General features: G+C 35.6%; 2 protein-coding genes across 6 annotated transcripts; one reads left to right on the forward strand and one right to left on the reverse strand.

The window, feature by feature from the left end:
• Positions 1 to 1,182: 1,182 nt before the first annotated feature.
• APL1 (ADP glucose pyrophosphorylase large subunit 1) lies at positions 1,183 to 12,819 on the forward strand. Its single transcript, XM_010257627.3, has 15 exons — positions 1,183 to 1,579; positions 3,249 to 3,362; positions 3,711 to 3,884; positions 4,022 to 4,114; positions 5,192 to 5,275; positions 5,362 to 5,417; positions 6,033 to 6,126; positions 6,211 to 6,323; positions 6,984 to 7,056; positions 7,255 to 7,335; positions 8,981 to 9,067; positions 10,204 to 10,308; positions 11,146 to 11,252; positions 11,338 to 11,398; positions 12,604 to 12,819. The coding sequence occupies exons 1-15, from the start codon at positions 1,358 to 1,360 to the stop codon at positions 12,703 to 12,705; spliced, it is 1,566 nt and encodes a 521-aa protein (XP_010255929.1). The 5' UTR covers positions 1,183 to 1,357; the 3' UTR covers positions 12,706 to 12,819.
• Positions 12,820 to 14,130: 1,311 nt separating this feature from the next.
• On the reverse strand, positions 14,131 to 23,405 carry LOC104596454 (P-loop containing nucleoside triphosphate hydrolases superfamily protein). 5 transcript variants are annotated; one of them, XR_016080645.1, is made up of 11 exons: positions 22,831 to 22,874; positions 22,433 to 22,526; positions 21,793 to 21,902; positions 21,537 to 21,659; positions 19,676 to 19,780; positions 18,989 to 19,147; positions 18,825 to 18,893; positions 17,082 to 17,171; positions 15,817 to 15,957; positions 15,061 to 15,574; positions 14,131 to 14,944 (listed from the first exon to the last, which is right to left on the reverse strand). XR_016080645.1 is itself a non-coding variant. In XM_010257625.3 (10 exons), the coding sequence occupies exons 1-10, from the start codon at positions 23,037 to 23,039 to the stop codon at positions 15,302 to 15,304; spliced, it is 1,377 nt and encodes a 458-aa protein (XP_010255927.1). In that variant the 5' UTR covers positions 23,040 to 23,405; the 3' UTR covers positions 14,977 to 15,301. The 5 variants fall into 5 exon arrangements, 1 of the variants encoding a protein (XP_010255927.1); XR_016080643.1 differs by having other exon boundaries at positions 14,133 to 14,944; positions 15,127 to 15,574; positions 21,793 to 21,906; positions 22,831 to 23,405; XR_016080642.1 differs by having other exon boundaries at positions 14,135 to 14,944; positions 21,793 to 21,906; positions 22,831 to 23,405.
• Between the last annotated feature and the right edge of the window lie 4,573 nt (positions 23,406 to 27,978).

A 27,978-nucleotide genomic window follows, 5' to 3' on the forward strand; every position in this document is an offset into this window, starting at 1 on the left:
TAGAAAGAAAAGCATTGGTTCCTCGAATAAGAAATGCTTACTCTGAAATAGTCTTTTAAAAAGCACACAGGTAGGGCACATTTAAAGTCATGTGCCTCACTTGAGCTTAGAGAATGCCCCTCTGGAGAGGTGGATGCCTGGTTGCCCTTATGCATCAGCCTAGACATGCGTGGAATGGTGACCAAAACTATATAATATAATACCCAACCCTCTCATATATATATATATATGAAGCATTTTGGTGTGATCCACAATTGTTTACTTTTAATTTCCATTTGGCTTTTATGTCTCATGCTTCTGTATTTTGATTTGAGCTAATACTCTTTTTTAAAGCGTTTAATTTCTTTTAAAATTTCAGTTCCATGTTTTTATGAGTTAAGTGTTATTAATTGAATCATCTCAATTACTGCAGGAACTACTTGCCTTGGAGGAATGGATTGGTAATGTCAATACTGGATTGATAGAGGAAATCATCACAAGGCAACTAAAAACAAGAACTCATACTGCATCATCAATCTATTTAAATTTTGGGCTCATAATGACTGGGAAGTTGGTCCTTTGGCTGAACTACTACACCTCATTCAGGGTATAAAGCCTAACCCCCAAATGGCAGATGAAAGAATTTGGTCATTGGAAACTACAGGTGTTGGACTTGGACTGTTGGATGGGGTCATTGGAATTATGGTCCTGTACAGGTGTTGGACTTGGACTGTTGGAAGTTGGAACAAGATGTTAACTTCGAATTCCAATAATTCCCCCATTATGAAATGAAAGAGTCAAGAGACTTGCTTACGATAGCCGATAGGTACCATTATCATATATAGCCCAAATTAGATATCAAACTTTCCCAAATTGGATATCAAGTTCGATTCAATGACCAATAATTAAAAAAAAAAAGTCGAATGATTTAAAGGCTGAGATCTTATGGTTGGGGAAAATCTAATGGATGTTCTGTTCCACAATACCCTTATACGGTGGAAATGTTTTATCCTGGATTAAAATTTAAAAGCCTAAATTTGCTAATAATGTTTTAGATTTAGAATAGAATATTCCTTGATTCGTATTCTACGTCAGGTTCAAGGAGTTTTACGTAATTATACACATTTAGCTCGAGCGGCGGACGCAATTGCACAAATTGGTGGACGGTATTAATTAGTGCGGATAACGGAAGAATTCCATGTAAGCTAAAGCTGTTACACATTTATTGATCTCTTCTCAGACCACAGTCTCCACTCTCCACTGCTCTCACTCTCACTCCACTCTTTAATCTTCATTAGTTTCCCTTTGTCTCTTTCATTTTCCATTTCGCTTTCTTTTTTAACGTGCATTTCCTTATTCTCCTCGGAGCTTTGAGGAAATGGCGTGCGCCACCGACGGCCGGATATCATTCTCGGCGGCAGGCCACTTATATGGCGGTGCTGGATTGGTGGGGAGGAATGGGAAGCTGGTGAAGTCCTGTAATGGAGAATTGATGGGGAAGAAGCTCAACTGGCCTCAACCTCATCAGGCTCCTAAAACTAAGCTGGTTAAGCATTACGTTTCCATGTCTCTCACCACTAATATCGGAATTGAGTCCAAGGTAATCTCCACTCTCTCTCTCTCTCTCACGGGCCTCGGCCCAGATGCCCACGCAACTCATCTTCTACACTTTGGCATTTGGGAAGTACAAAAACATTCCAATGGAATAAAGGTTTCATCGCTTTATTAATTATATTGTAGTCCGAGTACTTGATTGAATTTGCAGATGTCCATGCCTCCATGGGTAAAGGGCCTTACCACCCAAGCTGTCAGCCCATAGGAATTTGGAACCTTTTCTCTCAAAGGTTGATGGGGAATGCCGATAATCTACATCAATGATCAGGCCGTAGTCTTTGAGCTTCGATTTTGGCTGTAGCCTGTAGACCATAGACTATTATATCGGTAGCCCAGATGAAGATTCCAAACCAATGGTGCCTGTTTGCAATAACTGTATACGGACTAACTCCCTCTTGTATTTTAATCCAATCCAATGGTTTTAAAACGATCCGCTGTGCTGTTTGTGGAGCATGCTAAGGTGGCTACTCACACCAAATTAATGATCCATTTGATTTTGATTTGTGGGAATAAGGGTTTGGGATTGAAGTTAGAATGACCCATCACCCATGCCATTTGGTTGGGTGGAATTGGAATTTGATTCTCATTCGTAGTGGAATGACATTCTCCTGTTTGAGGGAATGGTCATTCCCTCCTCCTTTCATCTCTGTCGGTGCCTCCCTACTCCAACAATTGAACCCTACAAATTCCTACAAATCCCAGCAAGGTAGGTTCCTACAAATAATCCCATTTGGATTCCCAATTTCGATTCTTGTCTGAGACAAACAAGCGGGGAATAGGCCAGATTCCGGTTAGATTCCTAAGCAAATTTCAATTTGGGCTATTATTGGGCCCCTAATAATCTGATATATCTTTGCCTAATTAGATTCAGGGCCCAAAATCCTTTTACGGATCAGCAGTTAGGGCTCAAATTTTGTCCATGCAGATGGAGTACAAACCCAGTTAGATTAGACATTAGAGGTCTGGTCTGCTAAACTTGTAACCTGGTTGTTTTTGGAAAATTTATTGGGCTTAAATAACTAGTTGATGAAATTGTCCTTTTTTATTCACCTTTATATATTGTTTTGTTTGTATGTAAGGAAAACTTGGCCAAAGATTCTACATCTCTACTTTAAATGGTTAAGTACCCTGTACCTAGTCGGGGTCGGGGTCGGGGACCCGGGACCAATTATTTGGTAGATATGGTCGGTCGGAAAGTCCGTATGTCAATGTTTGTCCGTACGGTGACTGATATGTGATATCATCTGTAAACTGAAAACCCAGAAGGCCAGAATAATGTGATTCTGTTCCAGAAGGGGCCCAGCCCATTGGGCGTTTGGCCGCGTCCCTTTATAGCCCAATATACGTGGAAGAAATCGAAAGGATGTGCAGTGCTGCTTACCGAAGCAACTTGACCGTGTTAATGACCAAAACATCCCTGCACTTGTGACCGGATCACCGGACCATCGGTGTACTTAGATGGAGCGCACCTGCATCCACATTGCAAGCGTTTGGGCCCTACAAGCCGTTGATATGGATCAGAGCTCAAAATGAATTGATCGTCAATAATTTTTTTGATAATTAATTTATTTGTTTTTTTATTTCTTTTTAGGTGCTAAACAAATAAATTAATTATTTGTTTTTTTTTTATAATTTATTTATTTGTTGCTGTGTAGCTAAGGGACTTAGAAATGGAGAAGCGGGACCCTCGGACAGTTGTGGCCGTTATACTGGGTGGAGGAGCTGGCACCCGTCTCTTTCCTCTCACCAAACAAAGAGCCAAACCCGCTGTAAGTCCAACTCTCTGCTTCCTTCTCTCTCTCTGTATGTTATATGTTGCAAACTGCAAATCACTGGTTAATTGTGTGACAGGTGGAAACTAACCCGATTCCACAATTTAACTCTACAAAGTGCACTTAGTATCTTGTATTCCAACCCCTATAATATTTTTTTGTCGTTGGATTTCATTTTCATATCAAGATGTTTAATGGGTTTCGGCTTCAGATACCAAAATCATTGTGGTTTATTTGTTTAGATTACATGTATTTGGTGTGCATGGGCGAAATTTCCACATTATTAGAGTAATTTTCCTGTTCTGTTGACTATGAATTGTTGATGTCTAATACTTCCAAACTCAGGTACCCATTGGAGGTGCATACAGGCTGATCGATGTGCCAATGAGCAACTGTATAAACAGTGGGATCAACAAAATATACATTCTCACCCAATTCAACTCTGCATCGCTTAACAGGCATCTCGCACGTACTTACAACTTTGGGAATGGAGTAAACTTCGGAGATGGGTTTGTTGAGGTATATCTTGGAGAGTTGACCATAATGGTTTTGGCATTCTTTATTATTCAAGCTGGATACTGTCTTCTGAAACCATTGAGTTTGGCTAAGAAGCTTACTGAAATGAGCATTACTTAATAGCTTTGCTTTTGTTGCAGATGCTAGCAGCGACCCAGACTCCAGGAGAGGCAGGTAAAAGGTGGTTTCAGGGAACTGCAGATGCTGTTCGGCAGTTCCACTGGCTCTTTGAGGTACCTTAGATCATTCTAACTGTCCGTGTTAGTTGCACTAGTTGAGCTTGATTATCGTGCTAGAGCACATATATATAATCTAACAACAATTTGATGTGCCTTGTAATGAATTTTTAGTAGATTGGAAACTCAAAGATTATTTGATGTATTATTAGTAAAGTTATTGTATGATATCTTCATGTTTGAGACTCCCAATATTATTGATTGTAATGTATCTTTTCACATAAAGTTATAAACTATTAAATTGTGCATTTCTTATGCGTTTATACCTTATTCATAGTTATTTCAACCTTAAATTTAGTGTTATTGATGTATTTGTGGGATTTGCAAGAGCTTCCCTAATTTATCCAAGCGTATCCAAAGTGTATCTGTATCCAAGCTTATAAGGTGCAAATTTTGCATCTGGTTTGGGTTTTGCCTGAAAACAAATGGAACCAAATGGTTTATTAGGAGTTGGTGAGGTCTATCAGTGTAACTGTAGACCTCTAGAGGCAGGCAGCCAGGCTCCCCATCATAAGATGGGTCCCTTCCTTCTTCCATACCCTTTGCATGGATCAATTGGGCTCAAGCTGAGAAGCAGTCTTATTCTGCTCCATGATTCAAGGTGCCTTGTGTTTGGGACAGTGTACATAGCAACCTATCAACCATGTCATCAAGGTAGGAAACCCTCATCAACAATGGGTAGAGGAAAATACAGCACACACTCATGCACTTACTTTCTCTTTGTTTCTGCATATAGTACTCAATGGGAGACTGTATAGTGCTCCTTCTGAATATAGATGCCTTTATTCCTTTATACCTGATGGTGGAAATGTCACTGCCACAAATTTTCATACAACATGAAAACAGATCTTCTCAGACCCTGTATTTGAAAGACTTTATCTAGTCTTTACAATTTTTATTTGTTTAGAGAACGTATTTTTCACTAATATATAAGGTTGATGTGATGTTTAAGTTATTCAATGTTCAGTAACCTTGACATATTTTACCTGAATCTAGATTAGTTATAAGCTACATTTTAGATTGCTTGTATTGGTATCAAATGTAAAGGCAGAAATACTTAATGCCACTCTCCAGGATGCCAGAAGTAAGGATATTGAAGATGTGCTCGTTCTTTCTGGAGATCATCTATACCGAATGGATTATATGGACTTTGTGCAGGTCAGACTGCATGCTGACACCTTTTATTTTACCATTGTTCATTGAAATTTACATAACACATTAAGCTTTTTCCTCTCCATTTCCAGAGCCGTCGGCAGAGTGGTGCTGATATTACTATTTCTTGTCTCCCTATGGATGACAGGTAGTTTATAATTGTGATCTTCATCTCTCTGGTTCTCGAAAGTATAGATGGATTCTCATTTCCTACATCACCTAAAAAATTGCAATCTGATGTTATTGATCTTAGTTCCACCTGGTGAACTGCACGCCTTAAATGGTTTCCTTTACTTTTCTTAAGATCATTATTGAGTTCTGAGAAGATTTCCTCTACATGGAGAGGTCCTACATGTGTGATTGTTTATATGCTCCTTTTGTCTGGAGTATATAAGCTACTTTAATTCATGGATCTACACTTGCAGCAATTTTAACAGAAACATAAGATATCTGCTCATCCTGTGCAAATAAGTACCTTAGAATTCTTCCCAGAAAAACTTCTCAGAGGACACAAAACTATCTCCACTGGGTGTCTATCACTGGATCATTACCTGACCTCATTGAGGCAGTTTGGGTTCTACATGTACCTATAAAGATAATTAATTATGGGACTCTCCATTTTAGGTCTTAAAATGTTTGGTGGTATTTGCATTTGCAATTTCCTTGCTTCAGCAGAATAGGTTTCTATTTCAATTCGTTTCTTAAAGGTTCAATTATTATGGTTACAAATTACCTTGGAGTCCTTTCTCTACTTCCATTGTAGTCGTGCCTCAGATTTTGGTTTAATGAAAATAGACAACAAGGGAAGAGTCCTTTCATTCAGTGAAAAGCCTAAGGGAGAAGATTTGCAGGCAATGGTAATTCTCAATTTCATAGTATCCATTATAACTCAATATGTTTAAAGTAATTCTGATCAAATGCATTTCACCAATCCCTTCTAGGCAGTAGATACAACAGTTTTGGGGCTTTCACGAGAAGAAGCAGAAAAGAAACCATACATTGCTTCCATGGGAGTTTATGTCTTCAAGAAGGAGATACTCTTAAATCTCTTGAGGTATTTGATCATACAATTCATCTATGAATCTGCAACTTTATCTAGAAGATAAATATAATATCACTTTGAAGGTTGCGGCTCCATTTCCAGAACTGCTTAGAAAATAAAAGGAAACAGAAATCATTGTAAGTCATAAGTGCAACTACAAGGGGGAGTTGGGAGAAAATCTATTTTTGACTTAGATGAGTATTAATTTCTCAGCAATGCTTTTGGGGTAGCCTTGTCTAGCTTGCAGAGGAGTGCTTCCAATTGCTTGCCTACTGCTATTGGAATGCAGATGTTAGCAAGAAAATTAATATCTTGCAATGGATTCAGAATATCAATGCTCAGGCATACCAAGAAAACCTATATATCTTACCATGCTCTTGTTTCAATGAATTTTGTGTGCCAATTCTTGAACTGTTGCTTTTCTCAAACAATTATCAGAAGCATGAACTTGTCTCATCTTTTCTTATAATTTTCTATATCCTCCCCCACCCCCACCCAAATGAATTATTTTTCTTATTTGGTCAAAGAAAATATATTAAGCACAGCTAATTAGTAATAAAACGTCACACTTAAATATTCAAGTTTTATTAGACAAAATATGTTTAAATACATCAATGTTAAAAGCAACATCAAAGAGAATCATTAAAGCACAATATATCAATGTTATATCAGATGGCGTTTTCCTACTGCAAATGATTTTGGATCTGAAATAATCCCAGCCTCAGCAAGAGAGTTCTTCATCAAGGTCTGTGCCAAATCTTTTATATCTGTTGTAAAAAGCCTTAGGGGTAAGTTTATGGTTTTCTTCTGTTAATATGAATAAGCATTATTACAGATTGTAATTCATATATATGATCTATGAGAACTTCTCAATTTCTAAATCAATTTTGAGCAATTCCAGAATTCCTTAATGATCAACCCATCTATAAGATGTCCAATGCAGGCATACCTATTTAATGATTATTGGGAGGATATTGGAACAATTAGATCCTTTTTTGGAGCAAACCTTGCCCTTACTGCACATGTAAGTATTATGCATTTATAGCAGTTCCTTGAATTTCTTCTCAGCATAACGGGTTCCAGTAAACTTTTTATCTATTGTTGTTATCATTTAGAAATATAGCAATCCCAAGTAATCCATGGCAATTACTGTCCCAGTATTAGTCTTTTGTTACAGCTTCCATGTAAAGGAATATTAGGTTTTTGAGGAGTCAGAGCAAATTTGATATGGCATTGAACTCTTTCCGGATCCATATTTCCAATAAATTTACCTGGAACATGTATGGTCTATTTTCCACCTGGGAAACTTTTATCTAGATATATCAAGGACACGTATGTTTTGAAGATAGGAAATAAAATTTATAAAGTAGTACATCAATTTCAGTTGCTGTGCTTTCTTGAAGATGGGAATCTAAAAGATATATATCATTGCATCACATAAAAGGTAGTATCCCTATCAACTTTATATGACTTATTTGGTTCTACCAAGTATGTCTCATAGTTTTACCCATGGTTCACAATATAGATGGACATTTCGCCATGTAGAGATGGAGAAATTTCGAAGATATTTTGTTAAGATATTTGGAAAATCTAAAAAATTAGGAAATATTTCTTGAAACATGGAATTAGTTAATAAACCTTCAAGGAATCATTAGAATAAATATAGTTGCACATTTAAGGCTCAAAAAACCATAGCAAAAAATTGTATAAGTCATAAGAGAAAATTGAGACTTTGATAGGTATCTTTCTCTTTGCCTCCCTTTTAATCTTTTAGCCATCTTCTCTTTATAAAATATGTCAATTACTTTCCATTTTGACTTTTTTTTTCTTTTTTGTTACTATATGTTTTGATTGGTTTGAGAACACTCTTTTGTAGTTATATGCATTTTACTTTTTCTTTTGAATTTTAGTGACTTAGTGAATAATATCAAAATAGTAAGCTAATTATCCAATCACCAACTCCCCATGGTTCTTCTAGGAAAATATTTTTAAAAAATTATAATGATTTTAATGATATATCGAAAAGTTTTTAATAAGATTCTAAAATTTTAAACCTTGAATATAAAGTCTATCAATGAAATCTGAAATATCACCAATTTATTCTTAAAAAATTATAATGATTTTAATGAAACATAGAAAATATTTTTAATAATATTCTAAAATTTTAAACCTTAAATATAAATTCTATCAATGAAACCTGAAATATCACCAATATTGCTGATATATCGGCAAAATATTGGAGATTTTTGGAAAAAAAAGATTCCTGGAAAATTTTTTATTGCCATCTAGCAAAAATGGAGATATTTCGGGGATATTTTTCCAATATTGTTGATATTGTGAATCATGATTTTACCTATTCGATCTGAACTGTATGCCATCTGATCTGTCATTGTAGCAGAGACCAACATTTTACCATCGGGATCTTCATTATAATGTGATGAATTTAAATTAGATGTTGACTTGCATCTGCTATAGAAGCGACTTGAATATCAACTAGTATCTTCTTTTCTTACAGTTACATTACTGATATTGGATTAGATTTGGATTACTAATTGATGTTATTGTGGTTTGGTAAACCGGTATCTCTCAAGATAAAACAGGCAATTACATGCATAATAGTTACTATTTATGATTCAGACTATTATAATTTATATTTTCTCTCTTTTCAGCCACCAAACTTTAGTTTTTATGATGCAACAAAGCCAATTTATACATCAAGAAGAAACCTGCCACCATCAAAAATTGATAACAGCAAGGTAAGTTATCTTATCTCAATTTTTTCTTTAATCCTCCAAGGCACTTCAAGAGTGTAAATAGGCCTTGTTTCCAACGATATGAAATAAAGTTCATATCGATGCCATGCATATTAAATTCTCTTGTTATGGTAATCCAGGGAACCAATAGGAAGTGAGCTGTGTTCTCATCTGCAAAAATACATGTTCTTTATTTTAATCAATTACAAAAGAGGTTGATATGACCCTGGAATTTTTAGTATGTTTAACCATCCACAAAACAATAATAATGTAATGAGCATAATTTCTAAATTAATAAAGAGAATATAAAGTACTAATTGCTAAGGAGCCATCACTTGGTGCAATGGTAAGATCTCAGGCTAAAAGTGAGAACACGTGTTTGAGTGTAAGAGTGGCCACTTTGAGTCTCAGTTGGAGGTCACATCCAGTCCACCCCTCTCAAGACCCTGGAAAGCCAGGGATAGCACTAAGTGACACATTTAGTATAAGATACAAAGTACTAGACTACTGCTTGGTCTAATGGTAAAATCTCAGGCTGAAAAGCTTGAGACCATAGGTTCGAGTATGAGAGTGGCCACTTTGTGAAAAAGAAATATCAAAATTAGGTGTGTATACAGTCCAATTCTCCCAAGACCCCAGATAGTTGGGAACAATATTGGGTAATGGCATTATTTTTAATTACTATACCATAACTAAGATTACAAACACTATAGTGTGGTCAAATACACCATTCACTTGATTGCTCCTGGAAGAACTGCTTGGCCAAATATACGACAATCCTTACTGCCTTAATCATATAATTATTTATAAGGTCAGAGTTACAAAGAAAATGATCCTATGATCCTAAAATAAGAGATGGTTAAGAGATGCCCAGAATATCAAATTTTGGTGGGTTATCATTTTCTTAAATTTATATAATATTCTAAAATTCCTACAAGAATGACTTAAAAAACTACAAGAATAAAGCTTTTATCAAATTCTTTATGTTTAAAATAAAATATTGAAAGGTCAATTTTTGTCAACTATGCTTTAATCTCCATTTATACTTTTGAACAAAACATCAAATTTTATGTTGATTTCACATTACTTACTACAGCCACTTGTTTCTTCCTTGGGTGATTATTTTTAATCTTGTGCAGATTATTGATTCAATTGTATCACACGGAAGTTTCTTGGATAACTGCTTCATTGAGCACAGTGTTGTTGGTATACGGTCAAGAATAAGCAGCAATGTGCAGTTAAAGGCGAGTATGCTAAAATCTATGAGCAATTTTGCACAGTGACTAGTTGATAAAATTAAAAACATATATTAACTTTTGTTTAACAATTCATGGTATAAACTCAACTAAGCCTTGTCCCAATTAATGGGGTTGGCTACATGAATCTTTTACTATTCCACTCTGTTCAGTGCCATATCCATTTTTAGATTATGGGTCAATAAATCATCTCACTATTTCAGTCCATGTCCTTTTTGGTCTGCCCCAAGCTCTTCTAATCCTTCTGGTTTTCATCATTTCATCACCTATTGGAGCTACTCCTAGGTTCCTTTGAACAAGTTGATTTCTGATGGAGCAGAAAAACTTACTCTTACTCATCCATTTCATCACCTACTGGAGCAGATAATTTATTCTTACTCATCCATCTCCACATTTGTGTTCTGCTTCACTCAATTTTTTTTTTGATATGCTGTTTCTTGGCTGCCCAATACTCAGCTCCATACAACATTTATAGCCTTTATAAATATTTTATAAAACTTTCCTTTAGCCTAATTGTGCCTCTTCTGGATTTTCTACCTTACAGTCCTCATTGTGTCATCTTCCCTCAAATCCTTGTTAAATTAAAGAAGAATTGCTTTTTTAGTCTCATTTCCTTATTTAATCAACTTGCAGACCATATTGAAAGAACAAACATATATACAGACTTTTTATATTTTCTATACAAAAAATTATGTATTTTACCATCTTTCAGACAGGAGAGTCTGTTACAGTGTCCTGTAACAAGGGTATGTCTATGTGTACTCATAGAAAGTTCTTGTATGCGTAACAGTGTCGTATATCCTAACAAAGACAACATACATGCAGGATACAGTAATGCTTGGTGCTGATTATTATGAAACTGATGCTGAAATAGCATCACTTTTGGCTGAGGGAAGGGTTCCAATTGGCATAGGAGAAAATACAAAAATCAGGTAATAGCTAAGCAAACCATTTCCTTCTAAATCTCCTTGGACTTGCATGTAATTTATCGGGGTTGTTTGACATTATTTTGTGCAGAGAGTGTATCATTGACAAGAATGCAAGAATCGGAAAGAATGTTGTCATCTCTAACTCAGAGGTATGACCTGTTTAATCATGCATATGTATCTACTTATAAATCGTGGAGGATAGAACCGGAAAGGATATTTTTGTTTCTAGATCAGACAGAGAGCCAACATAATCATAGATATTTCTTATAGCAAGTGCAAAGGATGCAACAAAACCTATGAAATGTATACTTGCATATTTCATGACCTTACCCTAGCTACAAAGTTACCAAGTTGCAAGGCACTTAAAAGAACAGATTGGAGGAAGAATGCGGAAACTGATATTCACATGGACTATGGTGAAGAGAACATTGTGAAGGCAGGAAGGATGGGAAGATGATATCCATTGATCCACCCTGACTATGATATTAAGATATGTTAGTTGTTTCAGCCTCTAGTTTATTGTTTTGTGCAAGAACTGGGAAGCCCAGTGCACGAGGCTCCTGCCAATGTGGGGTCTGGGATTGTTTTGTGCAAAAACCCATGGCCCAAAAGAATCTTCAGGCAATTCCAACAATCAGAGATCTCTCAATCTTCCTGTACTGTCAAAGAAGTGATTGCCAAATGAAAATTTTGAAATGGAAGGTCAAGAGATCATAGATAGGTGCATCTGGCCCAAGACCTAGAATTCTTGGGAGGACCTGTTATATGGTGTCACAGCTACTCTATATGTATTATTTGACAAAGTTAGGAAGTCTCACTTTCCTCTGTCCTCTTTCTTTTTTTTTTTTTTTAAACAATAACTGAGTTTCATTCAATAAGGTACAAAGATGGGGATAGATAAACATTCTTAACTCTCCCCATACAAATATACACAATTACAATACAGCCCAAAACATATGATTCCTTCCCACCCCTTGTTTTAGCCAACATATCTGCAAAGCAATTAGCATCTCTTTTTGTCCAAATCATATTGACCCTTGTGTCAGCCACTTGAACTTCCATTTTTCATTAATATAATCCCACCATCCCATCTCCTCTTCTTGTGTCAGCCACTTGAACTTCCTTTTTTTCATTAATATAATCCCACCATTCCTCCCATCTCCTCCTCTAGTGTCAGCCACTTTCCTCTGTCCTCTTGTACTGTGTTCTGCAGTCTGCACACACTCATGCATATGGTTTTCCTGTAGAAAGAAAAGAATTATACTCAGAATTTGGTTAAAACTTAAACTTTGTATCTTAGAACTTTTAGTTAGATGTCCTTTATCCCTTTATCTTCTCCTTGCTGTGCTTGCAGGGAATACAAGAGGCAGACAGATCTTCAGATGGATTCTACATACGCTCTGGAGTTACTGTCATATCAAAGAATTCAACAATCAAAGATGGATTTGTAATATGATAATTTTCCCTTTGTCCATTTTTGTTCAATTAAAATGAGGGTTAGCAAACTATTTTTGGAATAAGAGCCATTATTTAACCTCAAGTTCTAAATTGCATTGAGTTTTTAGCATCCCAAAGCATTGTGTATATTGTGGCTATCACCTTATATTAGCACTTGGATCTCTCTCTCTCTCTCTCTTGCAAAAGGTAGAGGAAGAAGCTACTAATGGTCCTCCCATCCATCATAAGTGAAAAAGGGATATGTCCTTGAACAGGACATAAGGAAGATGTTAAATAGGACAAAGTTGATATTTACTAATGGTTCTCCTTTCCATCATTAGTGAAAAAGAGACGTCTTTGAACAGGACATAAGGAAGACGTTAAATAAGACAAAGTTAATATTTACTGATCTGATATGTAATCTGTCGTTTACTATCCATAAACTCTGTTTCTCGCAAAGAAGGTAATCTTAGAGTTCTGAAGTAGCAGAAGGGGCAGGAAAGAAGGCAAACAAGTGAGTCGAGGGACTGAATGTATGGCCAATGTAACAGCTAACCGGTTCAGTTTCTTCTTAGATCAGCATCCAATAAGGACCAGAAACTTGTCCTGAAAATAATCCAGCATTCCAGCTAAGGGATTTATGTCGGTAGCATGTTATCTAAAACATACGGACCTGGAAAATTGAGACAGTTAATTGCTAGTGTAGCCATGAGATACATAGCTTCCAACTGAAATTTGTGCCTACTAGATGGGGCTAGCCAACTACCATAAAATGGCTTTGAAACATCCGATAGCATTCTATTGACCGTTATTATTGTTTGAAATTGAATTACCACTTCATGTGTTCAAGTTGCTCGTTTTCCATTGCCTGCAGTTCGTAATTTCTTCTTCAGAAGTTTATGACACGTTGTATCCTTATTTGAGTTCCGCTACTTCTGCTTCCATGAAGACTTGAGTCATTTGCGTTGTCGATTCTTATTTTAAGTTTTGACCAATCTCTATTTCTTTACTGGTTTTTGGTCGATACGTACTTATGGCTACGTTTGGAAACACTGAATTAGAAAGTTATTGTTGCTTTTTGAAAATAGTTATAGGTGGAAGAATGTAAGGTTTTACATCGATAAAATCAATGTAGTTTTTACGTCAATTATTGACGTATTAGAGTTGATGAAATTTTACATCGATTATCAACGTAAAACTACACCATCCAAATGCACGCAAAACTGAATTGCAATTTAATTTTATGTCGATAATAATTACATCCTTTCCAAACGCATACAAAACCAAACCGATATAAAATTTACATCGGTTCTTGATTTAGATCGCATCCAAATACAGCCATATATGACTGGAAAAAAAGTGGAAAGATGAAAAGCACTACCAACTTTCATGAATCCAATTACCTATTGCGCTATGACAAGACTATGGTGTGTTTCGTCGTTTATGGGCGAACAATAAAGCTTCTTCAAACTCAAATCATGCATTTATACCAAAAGAAGTAAAAAAAAAAAAAAAAATTCAAATCATGACTCGGTTAATTGTTCGGTCTTGGAATTGGACCACTACTTCAATCGTGTCGTTTGTTGTTTGAGTTCAGTAAGCCAAATCCTGCCTTCTGCTGTGATCAAATTCTGATCGGTCATGCCTTCATTCTAGTAACCTTCATTTATTATATACTTAACGCCATGTCTCATGATCACTCTTGTTGGATTGTGGTGTGAAAATGTAAAAGATGGAAACAAGCATAAAAGGATTTTGTGGGAGTAAGCAAGGAGAATGATATGAGAAACGATTAGCTGAATTTGATAGCTGTTTGACGGGCTATGGTGTGGAGCAAAATAATTGGACTCAAAGCCCGTAAAGCAGCTATCAAGTTCGCTAATCAGCTGTCGGATGATAAAATGCAATTACAGAAAGCTAACACTAGAAGGAAGATTTAATGCTTTCACCATGTCCACCCCATGTGTAGTCAAATTGGTCTCACTCTCACCAATTACCATCACCAAGTCCTGAGTTCAAATCGACTGTTGACTGCTCTTGCGCAAAGGCACCTGGCAATATTTACCCTTATAAACTAACATCACACCAAATCCTGATGTCAAGAGGATGAATGATTGAGTGCTCTCGTGCAAACTGCAAATTACTTTTATACGTAAGAAGCTTTTTTCTCTTTCAGTGACACGTGATAAAATGCTCTTCACTAGCTTCTTGATAAGTCTTGTGCTTTGCTATATTTTGAGAAATCACTGAAATAGAACCTAAACAAATCACACGCAAATTAGGAAGCAGTAGAACTATTTTGGTTATATAAATTAAAGATAAAAGGAAAAAAGAATGCTACATATGATTGCTTGACATTGATAACTTCCATTACCTGAACAAAAATGAGCTTGGACACCACGGCTATGGATGATTGCTTGACATTGATAACTTCCATTACCTGAACAAAAATGAGCTTGGACACCACGGCTATGGATTTCCTCCTGCATCAGTCAGTGGGTTCCATGTGGTTGTGGGCATGTAGGCTTTACCTCTTTTCTTGTTTTTAGGGGTGCAATTAATCGATACATGTGCATGAAAAGAATAACTATGTAAATTAAGATGGGCTTCTGTTTTTAGACAGACAACTCTTCACACTGAAACATTAGCTCATTTTCAAATCTTTGCAATACAAACCGCTCCTCTGGTGTAATCATGTTAGTGACGCTGCATGTCTCATTGGAGAATGGCTTCCTACCGGTCCTTCCAGCACGATGAAGATAATCTATTGCAGACCTTGGCAAATCAAAGTTGTATATATGGGTTGTCTCTGGCAGGTCAACTCCTCTGGCTGCTATGTCTGTTGCAACTAGAACATAAGCCCCACAACTCCCACCTTGCCTCACCTCCTGCATTACAGTGACATTGACATAAAAAAGACAGCACAACTTTCTGCCTTGGGAAACAAGAAATTTGATTAAGGGACTGGTATAATGTGTACCCATGACAATGAAAGAATTAGCAAGATAGCCAGAACTGAATCTCATTTTTAGAAATAAAAATTCAACTTCTAAACTATTATAGTTTAAAAGAATCAGGGCCATGTTGGTATTAATACTAGGTTTACTTGCCAATAGAACTGAATGCTTACTGATAGAGTAGATGCTCTTAAATTGAAATTCATGTCTTCCTCTAGGAGAAGGATCTCTGAACATTCACCATAGGAAGTTTTCAGGAATTCGACTACACGGATCGTTGATGGAACATTTCCAGCCTTCTTTGACTTCTCTGACTACATAGAAATTTGCAGTGCATAGTAAGTGCTGTTCTATGAGAGATAGCATGCTCTCATTCAATATAGTGCACAAAATATTATTACATGTAAACAGTTCCTTCAATACTCATTGGCACTAGAGCATGTCAAATTTTGAAATTTGATAACCTCCACATTTCTGCCTTTTTCACTACCAAAAAAAAAGGAAGCAAGATTTTTATGACATTAAATAGGTTGTTGTCAATGGAGAGCCTTCCCCAGAAGCTGTTCTTTCCCTCCACATTTCTGCATGACCATTATCCAAGGAACATGGAAATAAACAGGAATTTAGGGACATATTTGAAAATGATATCTTCTACATGGTTAGTGAGGGTAAGCTGTCTGATACATGGTTTATATTTGCCCTGCCACACTTCACGGGCAATATATTTACCACTTTAACAGGGAAATGAGTATGAGTAAAGTTTTGCCTTCTATAATTGTGAATTATAACTCAAGTTTAAGTTTTGTTTCATATCCATTTTGAAGAATGATTTTTATCCAATTAAGCATCACACAAGAGGGCACCATTCTGTCATTAATTGTAATCTATTTTACATCAACACCTTACCTTTTATTGGCGTAAGTCCCATCTGACACAGTTGAGTAATTAAGTTTCCCCCTTCCAGTGAGGTTTCTTTATTGAAACGTGACACTGAAGGAAGATACAGAACCTTCCGTTGTACTTATAGATAGTCCACCAACAGCACAAACATAATTATGCTCCTTGCCATTCCAAGTCTACAACCTAGTAGGATCTATATGCCCAACCAAGTTTCATGAGATGATTTATCCGTCTGTCCATGTCTTATATTGCACAACCAACCCAAAGAAAAAAAGATGAAAGGAAAAAGAGAATGATAAATAAAGATGTGTAAAGATCAGAAAGTTGCAGAAACAAATGATCATGGGTCAAGAGTTCACTAAAACTCGCACATGTTCCCCCCCAAGTATCTTCCTATCAAATATAATAATCTGGACTGAACTGTTGGGCATTTTATGTGGAAAACTAGAAATCAGAATTTTGAATTCACTTCTCAACGACCACTGGAAACATTCTTATTTTGATGAACAATTGATAGAGTTTAGAATGAGGCACAAACCTGTTCAGCAACAAAAATTATGCCACATTGAGGTGCATCTGTCTGTAATAAGCATAGCAAAGTTTGCAACTTTTCATTTCTGTGACAAATCTGTCATAGCAAAATACCCAACATGAAGAACCACAATAAATGTTATTTAGGTAAAAGAATTAAACAAATGAGTTCTAGAAGGAAATTTTCATGAGAAAATTTTGATGAATGCAGATTGGGCAATCCAACACCTTCAGGTATTGGGGGAGTTTTTGAAGATGGCATCGAAATATATTAGCCATGTACTCAGGGCCAATAGGCATGGAAAATTCAATAAGGGCAGAACTTATAGCAGCATTGCAAGGTCTTAGATTGGATCCTTGAACTACAACTTGGGTGGAAGGTGACTCAATGGTGGTGGTGTGTTGTTTAAAGAAAGGTTTAAAGTATTGATACACCCGATACACACGTATTGGGTGTTTCAGTACTACAGAACATCATTCTTTTATTTATTTTTCTCAAAATTGGTCAGGGGGTCAGTCTTAGGCCTGCCTACCCCCTAAAAATACCCAAAATCCCAAACCTTTTATATTTCGAGTATCAGTGGCTTGCTAATACAATATGATATGCCCAATTCTTTAAAGGACAAGGATATTGGTAATATACTTTAAACCTTGGGTTAAAGAAACAATGACAAGGGTATTGGCACTATAGCAAGATTCTGGAGATTAGATGTCTAAAAGGGAGACAAATGCAACCTTTCCTTAAGCCAAAAGATCAGTAAACTGCTTGAATTACACACTTGCCAGGCAAGGAGTTGATAAGGAACAGCTTTTTGGAGCTCTTTATATGTAGTATGACTGTAAAATGCAATATGACGTGGAGGTTACAGCCAACCTACTTGTCAAAGGGATGCTGAAACAACCTATATTTAGACATGAGTTACATATGTAATAACAAAGGAAAAAAAATAGAGCATAAAACTCAGAGGTTACCTGATGCTAGATGACAACAAAAAGTATACTGGAAAAAGGAAAAAAAAAAATGTAAATCCTCCACAAATCTAGTAGGCTATTCACAGCAAGGCCATTCTGTCACTGCTCATAGATAACCATCAAGTAGAACCAAAAACTGTGTGTATCAAATTTCCATGACCATCTAACTTAAGGCAGACACAGACCATAATTGGAATTGCGAGGGGGTGTTTAATTCCACATGTTTTTTGATTCTGCAATCCGGGTTCGTTTTCCTAGAGGAATTCTGAAACTAGCAGATTTTAAACCTCCAATTCTGTGCTTTTGGTGGATCTAAAATTCTTAAGGTGACTACTAATTTGAACTCTGATTCCAATTCTACTCCAGTTATCCAATCAAAGCCTCTCTTGGATCCTCAAAGTGAAATAAAAACAGGAATGAAATCCAAATGCAGGAATTAGTTCTAGTGAGAAAGCTCTAAATACATGGAAAATATAAAGGCATTTTTCAGGAATAATCCTGTTTTATAAAACCAGTGCTAAGCTAGAACGGGCGGTTGTGATCATCTGACTAGGTGATTTTTGGAATTTTCTCCCTACATGGGATCCCATTGCATGTTTGTCTTTTTGTCTTCCCTGTGAGCACGTGCTCCATGTTTATCAGTATACTGATCATCCTTAAGCAGATTGCTTCAAGGGCAAAAAAAAGGGAAAAAAGGGAGAAAACTATCATATTTAATTTCAATTATAAGATTACATTTAATTTCATGAGAAGTATCATAGATGTGGATCTTTCTCACCACAAATCTGTGATGCAAGCATGAAGGCATTGGTTCAACTGGATTTACATGGACATGAACCACACTGCTCTGTCAAATAGAAATGAAAATACAAGATATGTAACCATTTTCACATTATTAATTGCACTAAAGATATTGCCAAAATAGCGACTTCATCAACAAACCTTTGTCCATTTCTGCTGTATGCAATCATACAGAAAGCGCTTGTGCTGGGGGATGGATGCACTGGCAAAAACAGTCTGGCGGTTATTGATGGATGAGTATGACGTCAACAGTTTCTTAAGAGATCGCACATGTCTTGATGAATTGAACATGCAATCGACCTAATCAAAAATGGAAAGTTTCATGTGTCAAAATCTTAATGGAGAAGCCCACACCTACCTATCTTAAGTGCATACCCAGCCACTTCTTTTTTTTTTTTCCTTTTGATAAGGCACTAACAAGAGAACAAAAATAAGTATAAAATACATTCTCACTTAGAAAGAAGGAAACAAACAAGACAATATATACACTCAAATAAGTTAGCCTTATTAATAAACAAAAGCATCAATTCATGACCAAACATTTAAATAATAGCATGACATCCTCAAAAGCACTAAAATAATTCATTTCAATGTATTTCTTGATAAAATGCCTCAGCCTTTTATCCACATTGGGTGGGGGAAGCCGATTGATAACATATCCTAACATATCCACATGGTATCTTTAAGTGAACACAGAGTTTTGGGAATTAAGAAGCACAAGTATACCACATTAACCCCAAAGCAAAGCAAGTAAATCAGTTGAAAATGTATACTGTTCTAACAAGAGAATTACATGTGAAAAAGATGATGGCAAAGTAAATCAATTACCTCATCAATTACCAGAACCCTCATTGTTTCAAGTGTGAAAATCTTCTTCTCAATCATTTGACACAAACTGGCCATGGTTGCAACGACTATTGTAGGAGGCTCTGCCTGAAAGAATCATTAAAACATGCAGAATCAGCAGAGCTAAGTCCTTTTTGTCCAACACTTTTTGTTACAAAAGAGCATGACTAGCCACAAGAAGAAACAGTAAAGAAAGCAAAAAGTAAAAGAAAGTTAATTGTAAGGACAAAAGAGCAAGCTGTTGTTGATAGAAGAACCTTATGACCTTTTAAACTATCTATTCCATTGGTAGTTTTAAATTGAGAACAACAAAAATCTTGCATGCTACACTTTTCCTTGAATAACAAAAGAATGGGCCTAGGGGCAAGTAGATAAATCCAATGGGCATTCACAATATAGGTCTGTTAGTACTGAGCAACTGAAAACAGTTCTCTATAACAGCTATCCTCAATGCATACTCATGATGGATTTCCATCAGAATATATTTATAATCTGTAAATATTTTCTCAGTTTTGGCAACACTATCTTGAAAGGCATAATAAGTACTCCACCAAGGCCCTCTAGGAACTAAACATATTACCTTTAAAACATTCACAAAAGTTGTTAAAAAAGATATATTATTTTCTGATAAATTATGCATACATCCAATTTTTTTATTAGTAACTTAAACTTCTTTATTAATTTATATGAAAAAAGTAAGTTATATACAAGGAGTATGCCAAACATCTCAAAGTATTAGGCTAGCCTTGCTACCTAAGTTGAATTCCTTTCCCTTTTGAATCTATGCCATCACCATTTCCCCTAGTAATGATTCCCCAATAAAGGTGCATTCTGTTGACTCCTAATATAGCCAAACCATCTTCCATACTGTTGCATGATCCCTGAACCCAGGTGAATGTAGCTCGCAAGTCTCTGGCTAGATGTCTGACTCTCTCATAACATGTCTGTATTGCCATGGCCCCATGCAGCAGTTGGAGTAAAGCCAATACTTCTGCTCTTGGAGTAAAGCCAAGAGCTGGTTGTAGTTGTCGTCTTTCCCTATTCTAAGACCTTGGAGTAAAGCCCCATGCAGCTAATGGCTAGATATCTGACCTCTTACCAACAACTGGTTGTAGTTGTCGTCTTTCCCTATTCTAAGACCTTGGAGTAAAGCCCCATGCAGCTAATGGCTAGATGTCTGACCTCTTACCAACAACTGGTTGTAGTTGTCGTCTTTCCCTATTCTAAGAGCTTGGAGTAAAGCCAATACTTCTGCTCTTATTGAGTTCCCATACCCTATTAGACTTGAAAATAATGTTGCAACTGTACCATGAAAGTATCTAAAAACACCTGCAGCCATCAAAGTTTAACTAGAGGTGGTTTGCTGGAGAGGACCATAATGGAGGCATCAAGCTGTTGGCAGCAAGTAGAGATGGATGATGAAGCCATATAATCCAAAATGTGCTTACTCCAAAAGCCAACAAGATGCAGCTTCAATAACTCTTTGTAGATCTACATGATGATTACTAATCTTTTTGAATCAATAACGTGAAATTTCTTATGAAACCGTGTTATGATGTCATCACTTTTGTACATGGAATATGATTAACATCTGATCAAACAAATAACATTTATAACGTACTTAAGTGAGGCACAAGAGTGGAATTATCCAGAAATTGCTTCTATTATAAAATTTTCATACAAGATGTCCAGAGAAGTTCCAAAGTATCTAACTACTGGGTGTTGAACCTCATCATATAAAGTCCTTAATATGCCAGAATACAGGTGTTTGCCAATAGCAAGCCTTCTTTCTTATATTGGTAGGATAACAAGAATGAAATAAGTTCAAATAGATTTGTGGCACCTTTAGCCAATTCTTATGTCTTCTCAACATCCCTCCATCTAAAAGAGCCATGACTGTACAATTCTTCTGCTCTGGTCCAGTTTCCACAGGCTTTGCAGCCAACATCCGAGCAACTTTTGTAACCTTTTTAAAGTGCCAAAGATAATGATTAGCATAATATTAGATGCACACTGCAGTCTTAACAACATTAAGTAATTTATTTCGAATGATAGAGAATTAAATACAATATTGTAAACGGTATAAACATCATTCTTACTTGCATGCCAAGTTCTCTAGTTGGCACCACTATCAGTGCTTGCACAGTAGATCTTTTAACATTTATAACTGAAAAAATTAGTAGGAGGTACGCCAGTGTTTTCCCAGAACCTGTCTAGAGGACCAAATAAATTGAGCTTTAGCTTTCTTGCCACTGGATTAGGGGCCTTAACTATTGTTACATATGCAAAAAATACATATAACTAAAAGATACCATAGGTTCTGAGGTCAGAGAGTGGATCAACAAAATAGCTGTTATCCTCATCTTCCCCAAAAGTTAAGAAGATTAAAGGTTCTAAAAATGGGAGTCAAAAAAAAAAAGAAGATGGATTAAGAAGTTCCTCCTATTTCCACAAAAAAAAAAAGATGGATTAAGAAGTTCCTCATATTTCCACACACACACACAAAAAAAAAAAAAGAAAAAGATGGATTAAGAAGTGTTTTGTTAAGGAACATCACGGTCATGATTAGGCTGTGTATTTTTTTATTAACAGTGAATTTGTGAACATAGGAAATGAGAAGTGTCTCCCACTAAAAGGCATAAATTTAGATTTAACAGATCTTCTATAAACCATGAAAATATAGTGAATGAAGTTGTTCGCAAATATCACGTAGCATTCAGTTCAAACGCATTAAGCAACCTGAGCATGAAGAACGCAATCTTGTCCAGATAGTAGAATAGGTAAAGATTGCCGCTGCACATTTGTTGGTATAACAAATCCAATCTCTTCCGCTCTGCAGAAAATAAGAGATATCTTATCAATATTCGTTTAATAGCCAACATCTCTATGCATTTCCAGCACAAGTAACAAGAATTATCATCAAATATCAAGCAACATTTGTGACCACGAATAGACATGTGGCAAATAAATGCAGATGCAACTGCATTTCACTTGTAGTTTCTAATACATAAGCGAAGTCAAACTTGTCTACTCGGTCGAATTCACAATAAAGATTGAATTATCCCAATGAATTCTGTAATTAGCAAGAAAATTCGAAAAGAAAAGGCACTAAAAGTTATTGTTTTAGAAACATTCACCTGCGCAGTATATGCTCTGGAACACGACCTTCACAGATTTCTCGCAGCGTCGAAGTTCTGTCCGCAATCTCAGCTGTACAGTTAATGGCGGTTGTAAATCTAAAGCTAGGGTTCTGTGATCGAGAAAGCAGACGGGGATGACTGGTTTTCCGATATGAAATCCATGTAAGAGAAGGAAGCCGAGTAGCAGAGAAGGAGAAGCAAGCCATGGAAGAGCGGAAAAAGGAGCAGAGTAAGATTAAAATGCTCGCTAAATACTTCTTTTGGCATCAGATAATATGAACCGGGTCCAAAAATGGGTCCCAATTAATCGGATGGTCGTGATTAACTGATTATCCCGCTATAAGCATATCCGGTGGGACTCACAGCACAAAAATGGTCCCAGTGGCATCGCCGGCTAAATTGCGCATGGAGGGTGATGGGGTGTTATCAGGCGCACAGTACATATATGGCGAAAGGGTATAGTGTGATCGTCAACCGTCGGGCGTCGGACCCATTTTGACATTTTCTTTTCAGCGGTTACTTTGTTTCTCACTTCTTCTGCCATAGCTTTGGTCTCCTGTTATGATGTTCCGCACTCTTCCTCTGCTTCTCTTTCTCAGCACGATAAAGTAATTGTAATAAAATTCATTTATTTGACTCTCTTTGCTCCCGATTCCAATTCCCTGCTCTTTCACTCTTTTCAAATATCTATTCGTATTTAATAGTACAGATGAGGTCTGGTAATGGAAGATTTCAGTTTGCAGTGGAGAAACAGATCACGGTGACAGCAGCATCTTCAGGATCTGTCTTAAATGGAAGATTCGTATTTATTCCATTTTTATTATCAATAAAAATAATTATTTTTTTTTTATATAATGTGGTTATACCGTTATAGTATTAAAAATGTCTCTTTTAAGTTTTTTATATACTTTTTCTGTTTTTATAATTATTAGTATTTCTGTTTATTGCTAATTTTTTATTATTTAATTATAACATCATTGGTTAGCCTAAACTATTGAATGCTTGAATCATTTCTTGAATGAAAATCTTAATTTTATTTTTTATTCTATTATTATCATTAATAAAAATAATTCTTATTTATCATATTTATTTTCTTTAATATAATGGCTATATAATATTAGAGATTTGCCAAATTTTTAATTATTTCTTGTATTTCATTACATCATTAAAAGAATTAATTATTGTTTATCACATTTATCTTTTTTTTAACTATAACTTTTTTGTATTTTTCTATTTCTTTTAAAAAATATTATTTTACTATGACATCATGGGTTTATTTATTGATCTGAACGGTTGAACCATTGGTCCACCAATCAAAGAGGAAAATGGTTTCATTTATGGGCCAATTTTAAACATTGCATTCTATTTCCATCATTAACAAAAATACTTTTTATTTATCATACTTGTTTTTGATAACAAATATATAATATTAAAGATGTGACTAAAATTTTCTAATTTTTTTATTTATGTATTTTTATCCATTTTTAAATTTTTAGTATTTAATTATGGTATCATAGGTTCACCTATTTGACTCAAATGGTATAATTACTTATCTTCCACCAAGAAAAGCCGATTTTGTTTTTATTTGATTTTAAAATATAGGTTTTATATTATTAATATCAATATTCATTGGTTTAATTAGTGAAATTTAATAATGATATACCGAAATACTTAAATTTAAGATTTAATGAGAGTTAATGTCTTAAATGTGGTACTTAATGAGGGAATGAAATGTACTAAAAGAGTAAAAGTAATATTCAAATTAAAATTATCCTCACAATAAAGAGTGATCAAATTCAAGAAGAGATATTTTATAGTAATATAGATTTGGTGACATACCCATCACACTTATAACCTCCCATCTCCAAAGTTGGTGGTAGCAGGAATCAAAACCTTATCTCTATTGTGACAAACCAGCTAACATACTAATTAAGAGGTGGCTCAGTTGGTTATACAAGGTTTTTCACTTTACATATTGTATTTGCACCACCTAAGGTCTTTGGTTCTAGGTGGGTCTTTTTGTTTCCCCATTTATGTACTAGAGTTTGATAGAATTACAGTAATTGGTTATAATGATGGCAATTTTGTTTCCGACTACAAGAATGAACGATTTCTATGATACTGGAAGAATTTAACCAATCAGAACACCCCAAATGAAATTTTGTGAGAGTTTGGCTTCAGTCTAGGCACGATTTCTATACACGCACCGTTCGCACAAAAGGAAAATGCGCCACGCATCTTTAGCTTTGTGTGACTTGATTGAAGTGTGCCATCTAAAGGGAACGGCGTCTCCTTCCCTGTCTTCTCTTGAAAATGTCAACTCATTTTCAATGTGGTTTCCTAATTCGTAAATGTGAAGACATGACATTTCGACACTCCCTGCTCTGCTCTAGCTCGTAGGGCTGTACTCCTCTCTCCTCCTCAACCTCAACCTCTAAGTATAATCCTTGAGAAAGGAAAACAAACCAGAAAGGAGAAGAAGCAGAGCCATTCATAACATATAAACCAAGCGAGATGGACACAGTAGTTGAATCTCTATTGCCGGGAAATTACTCTATTGATTGGAAAAGGCTGATCAACGGTCTCGTGCGAGGCTGTGAACTCACAACCCAAATTCAAACTATCCTCTGCAATTGCCTCAGACATGAGGATGAATCCTTGTCCACCGAAGGTCTCCTCCCCAAAATCTTACGATCCTTCACTGAGGCTATTCCTGCACTCAAGTCCGCTGACTTTGGAGAGGTCTGCTAGAACCCGTTGAGTACGCAGTGAGTTCGCCCAGTTGTGGTGACCCATGGACGGAAGATTTGGTGAGAGCAAGAAGTCTCCAACACTCAAGGATCGTAGAGGAGGTTATAAGAGATGGATGATCACTTGCTAAAAAATAATGAAACAAACTCTCGCTACTGTCACTGGTCCTGATCATATTTCGGCCTGGGTTCACTACTTGTTGCGCGTCGCCTCCTAATGGAGGGATAAAAGTCAATCAAAGTGTTGTTGTCGATCTATCGCCGTTGTGCTTTGTCTTAAATAGGGGAGTGTTCATGATCTTGGCAGTGACGAAATAGAGAACGAAAGAAGAGGAAAAGGGAGGGGAAGATGAGAGAGAGAGAGAGAGGTGGAGGTCTGAACCGCTGGTTCACCACCACTGTCAAGGGAGGGAAGAGGAGAGTACTTGAAAAAAATGGGTTATATATATATATATATTCTTATGAAAGATCTCACTTGTTGTTCTTTGCAAGGTTCAAAATATCGATACATCGGTAGGGGCGTATCAGGCGTTTCGATACTCATTTTTTTACCTTTTTTATTTTTTTTTTCAAAACTGGTTCAGGGGAGCCGGTCTAGGACCTCTCCATCCCCTGAACCGGTTAGGCCCCTGGTACACCCACTGTAGGGGCGTATCGGAAAGGTCCCGGAACGATACGTATCAGCCGATACGTAACGATACTTTGAACCTTGGTTCTTTGTTAGGGAGGTTAGAGCGTTCCTCTTATGGGGCGTTTATTTTTTGACAAATTTCTTAAGCTATCCCTACAGTTTAGCTAATTGACAAACTATACCCTTACTATTTAACTTTTGTTTTATGCTACCCCAAGGTTTAAAATTTCGATACGATACGCTCGATGCGGGGCGTATTGTATCGTATCTTTGGAAAACCGATACAGGATACACATGGAAATCGAACATTTCATCCTTTTTCATGCGTATCAAACCTGTATTGGGGCGTATCGGGGGCGTATCGAAGAAAAACATACGACCATAAACTAAAAAAAAAAATAAAGGGGGAAAACAAGCTTCTTTTCCCTGAAATAAGCCTTCTTTCACCCCCAAATGACTCTAAAACTCCAAACTTCATTCCTAGAGTGCTAGATTTGCAAAAGTTTGCAAGAAACAAGTGTGAATCGTTAATTTTTTTTTAAAAGATTTTTTCAAATTTTGAAAAAATATGGCAAAAATAGGTAAATTTTTTCAATCTTTTATAATATCTTGTGATTTCTTTTTTTCTTGAATGTTTAAATTTATTTTGATCTACATTTCTTACATTCAAAATCACAATTTTTTTTTGTGTTATCAATAGATTTATGGAAATTCCATGAAGATATTTGGGGAAAATATAAATTAACAAAAAAATTGAAAATATAATTTTTTATCTACCTATAAATATTTAATATGTTTTAGATCTATGGATTTATCTATCATATCCATAGAGCAATTGAAATTTCTTCTTTAATATATTTTTTGATTTTTTATATTTTAGAATTAAAAAAATAAATAATAATTAATTATATTTTATCATTTGATCACAACAACTGAATATATTATAATTCTTTGGATGATCTATCATATCCATAGACCAATTGGAATTTCTTCTTTAATAATTATTTTTTATTTTTATATTTTAGAATTAAAAATTAATTAATTTTATCATTTGATCACAATGATTGAATATATTATAATTCTATGGATGATCTATCATATTCACAAAGCAATTGGAATTTTCTTCTTTAATAACTATTTTTTGAATATATTATATAATGTTTATTTATTTTTGTAATTTTTGGAAATAAATAATAAATAGTTATTAATTATATTTTCACATAGAAGTTGTGTGAATGCATGTTTTATGGTTGGATAGGAAAGTTGGGTTTTTCTCATCCCATAAAACATTAAAACTTAAGAATTATAATTTATAAATTATAGTTAAGCATAGGATTTTTAATGAAATTATAATTAGCTATAATATATTTTTAATAAAACCATTAAAATATATTAATTTAATGTATATACACCTCATTGAGGTCTTATATTTTGTGTTGTTGATGTATTTTTATGATTTATTAAAATATTTATAGTGTTTCTAAGTGTATCTATGCGTATCTTAGTTTTTCTCCGATACACATATGTATCGAATGTGTATTCCAATACGTCTCTTAAAATTGCTTTTCCGATATACTTGGCATTTCTGATACTTTGAATCTTGCTATCCCTATAGTTTCCGAGAATTACCATTGTTGTTATATCATAACGGAATATGTGAAATGTCTGTTTTTCCCTTGAGTCAAAAACCCATGCTACCCTTAACTCTTTCACTCTCTCCCTACGGAGACACCATTTTTTGCAGCGGTAGGCCTAGACAAGCCC

The sequence above is a fragment of the Nelumbo nucifera genome, chromosome 1, assembly GCF_055504915.1.
Source record: "Nelumbo nucifera cultivar China Antique chromosome 1, China Antique-T2T, whole genome shotgun sequence".
NCBI lineage: Eukaryota > Viridiplantae > Streptophyta > Magnoliopsida > Proteales > Nelumbonaceae > Nelumbo > Nelumbo nucifera.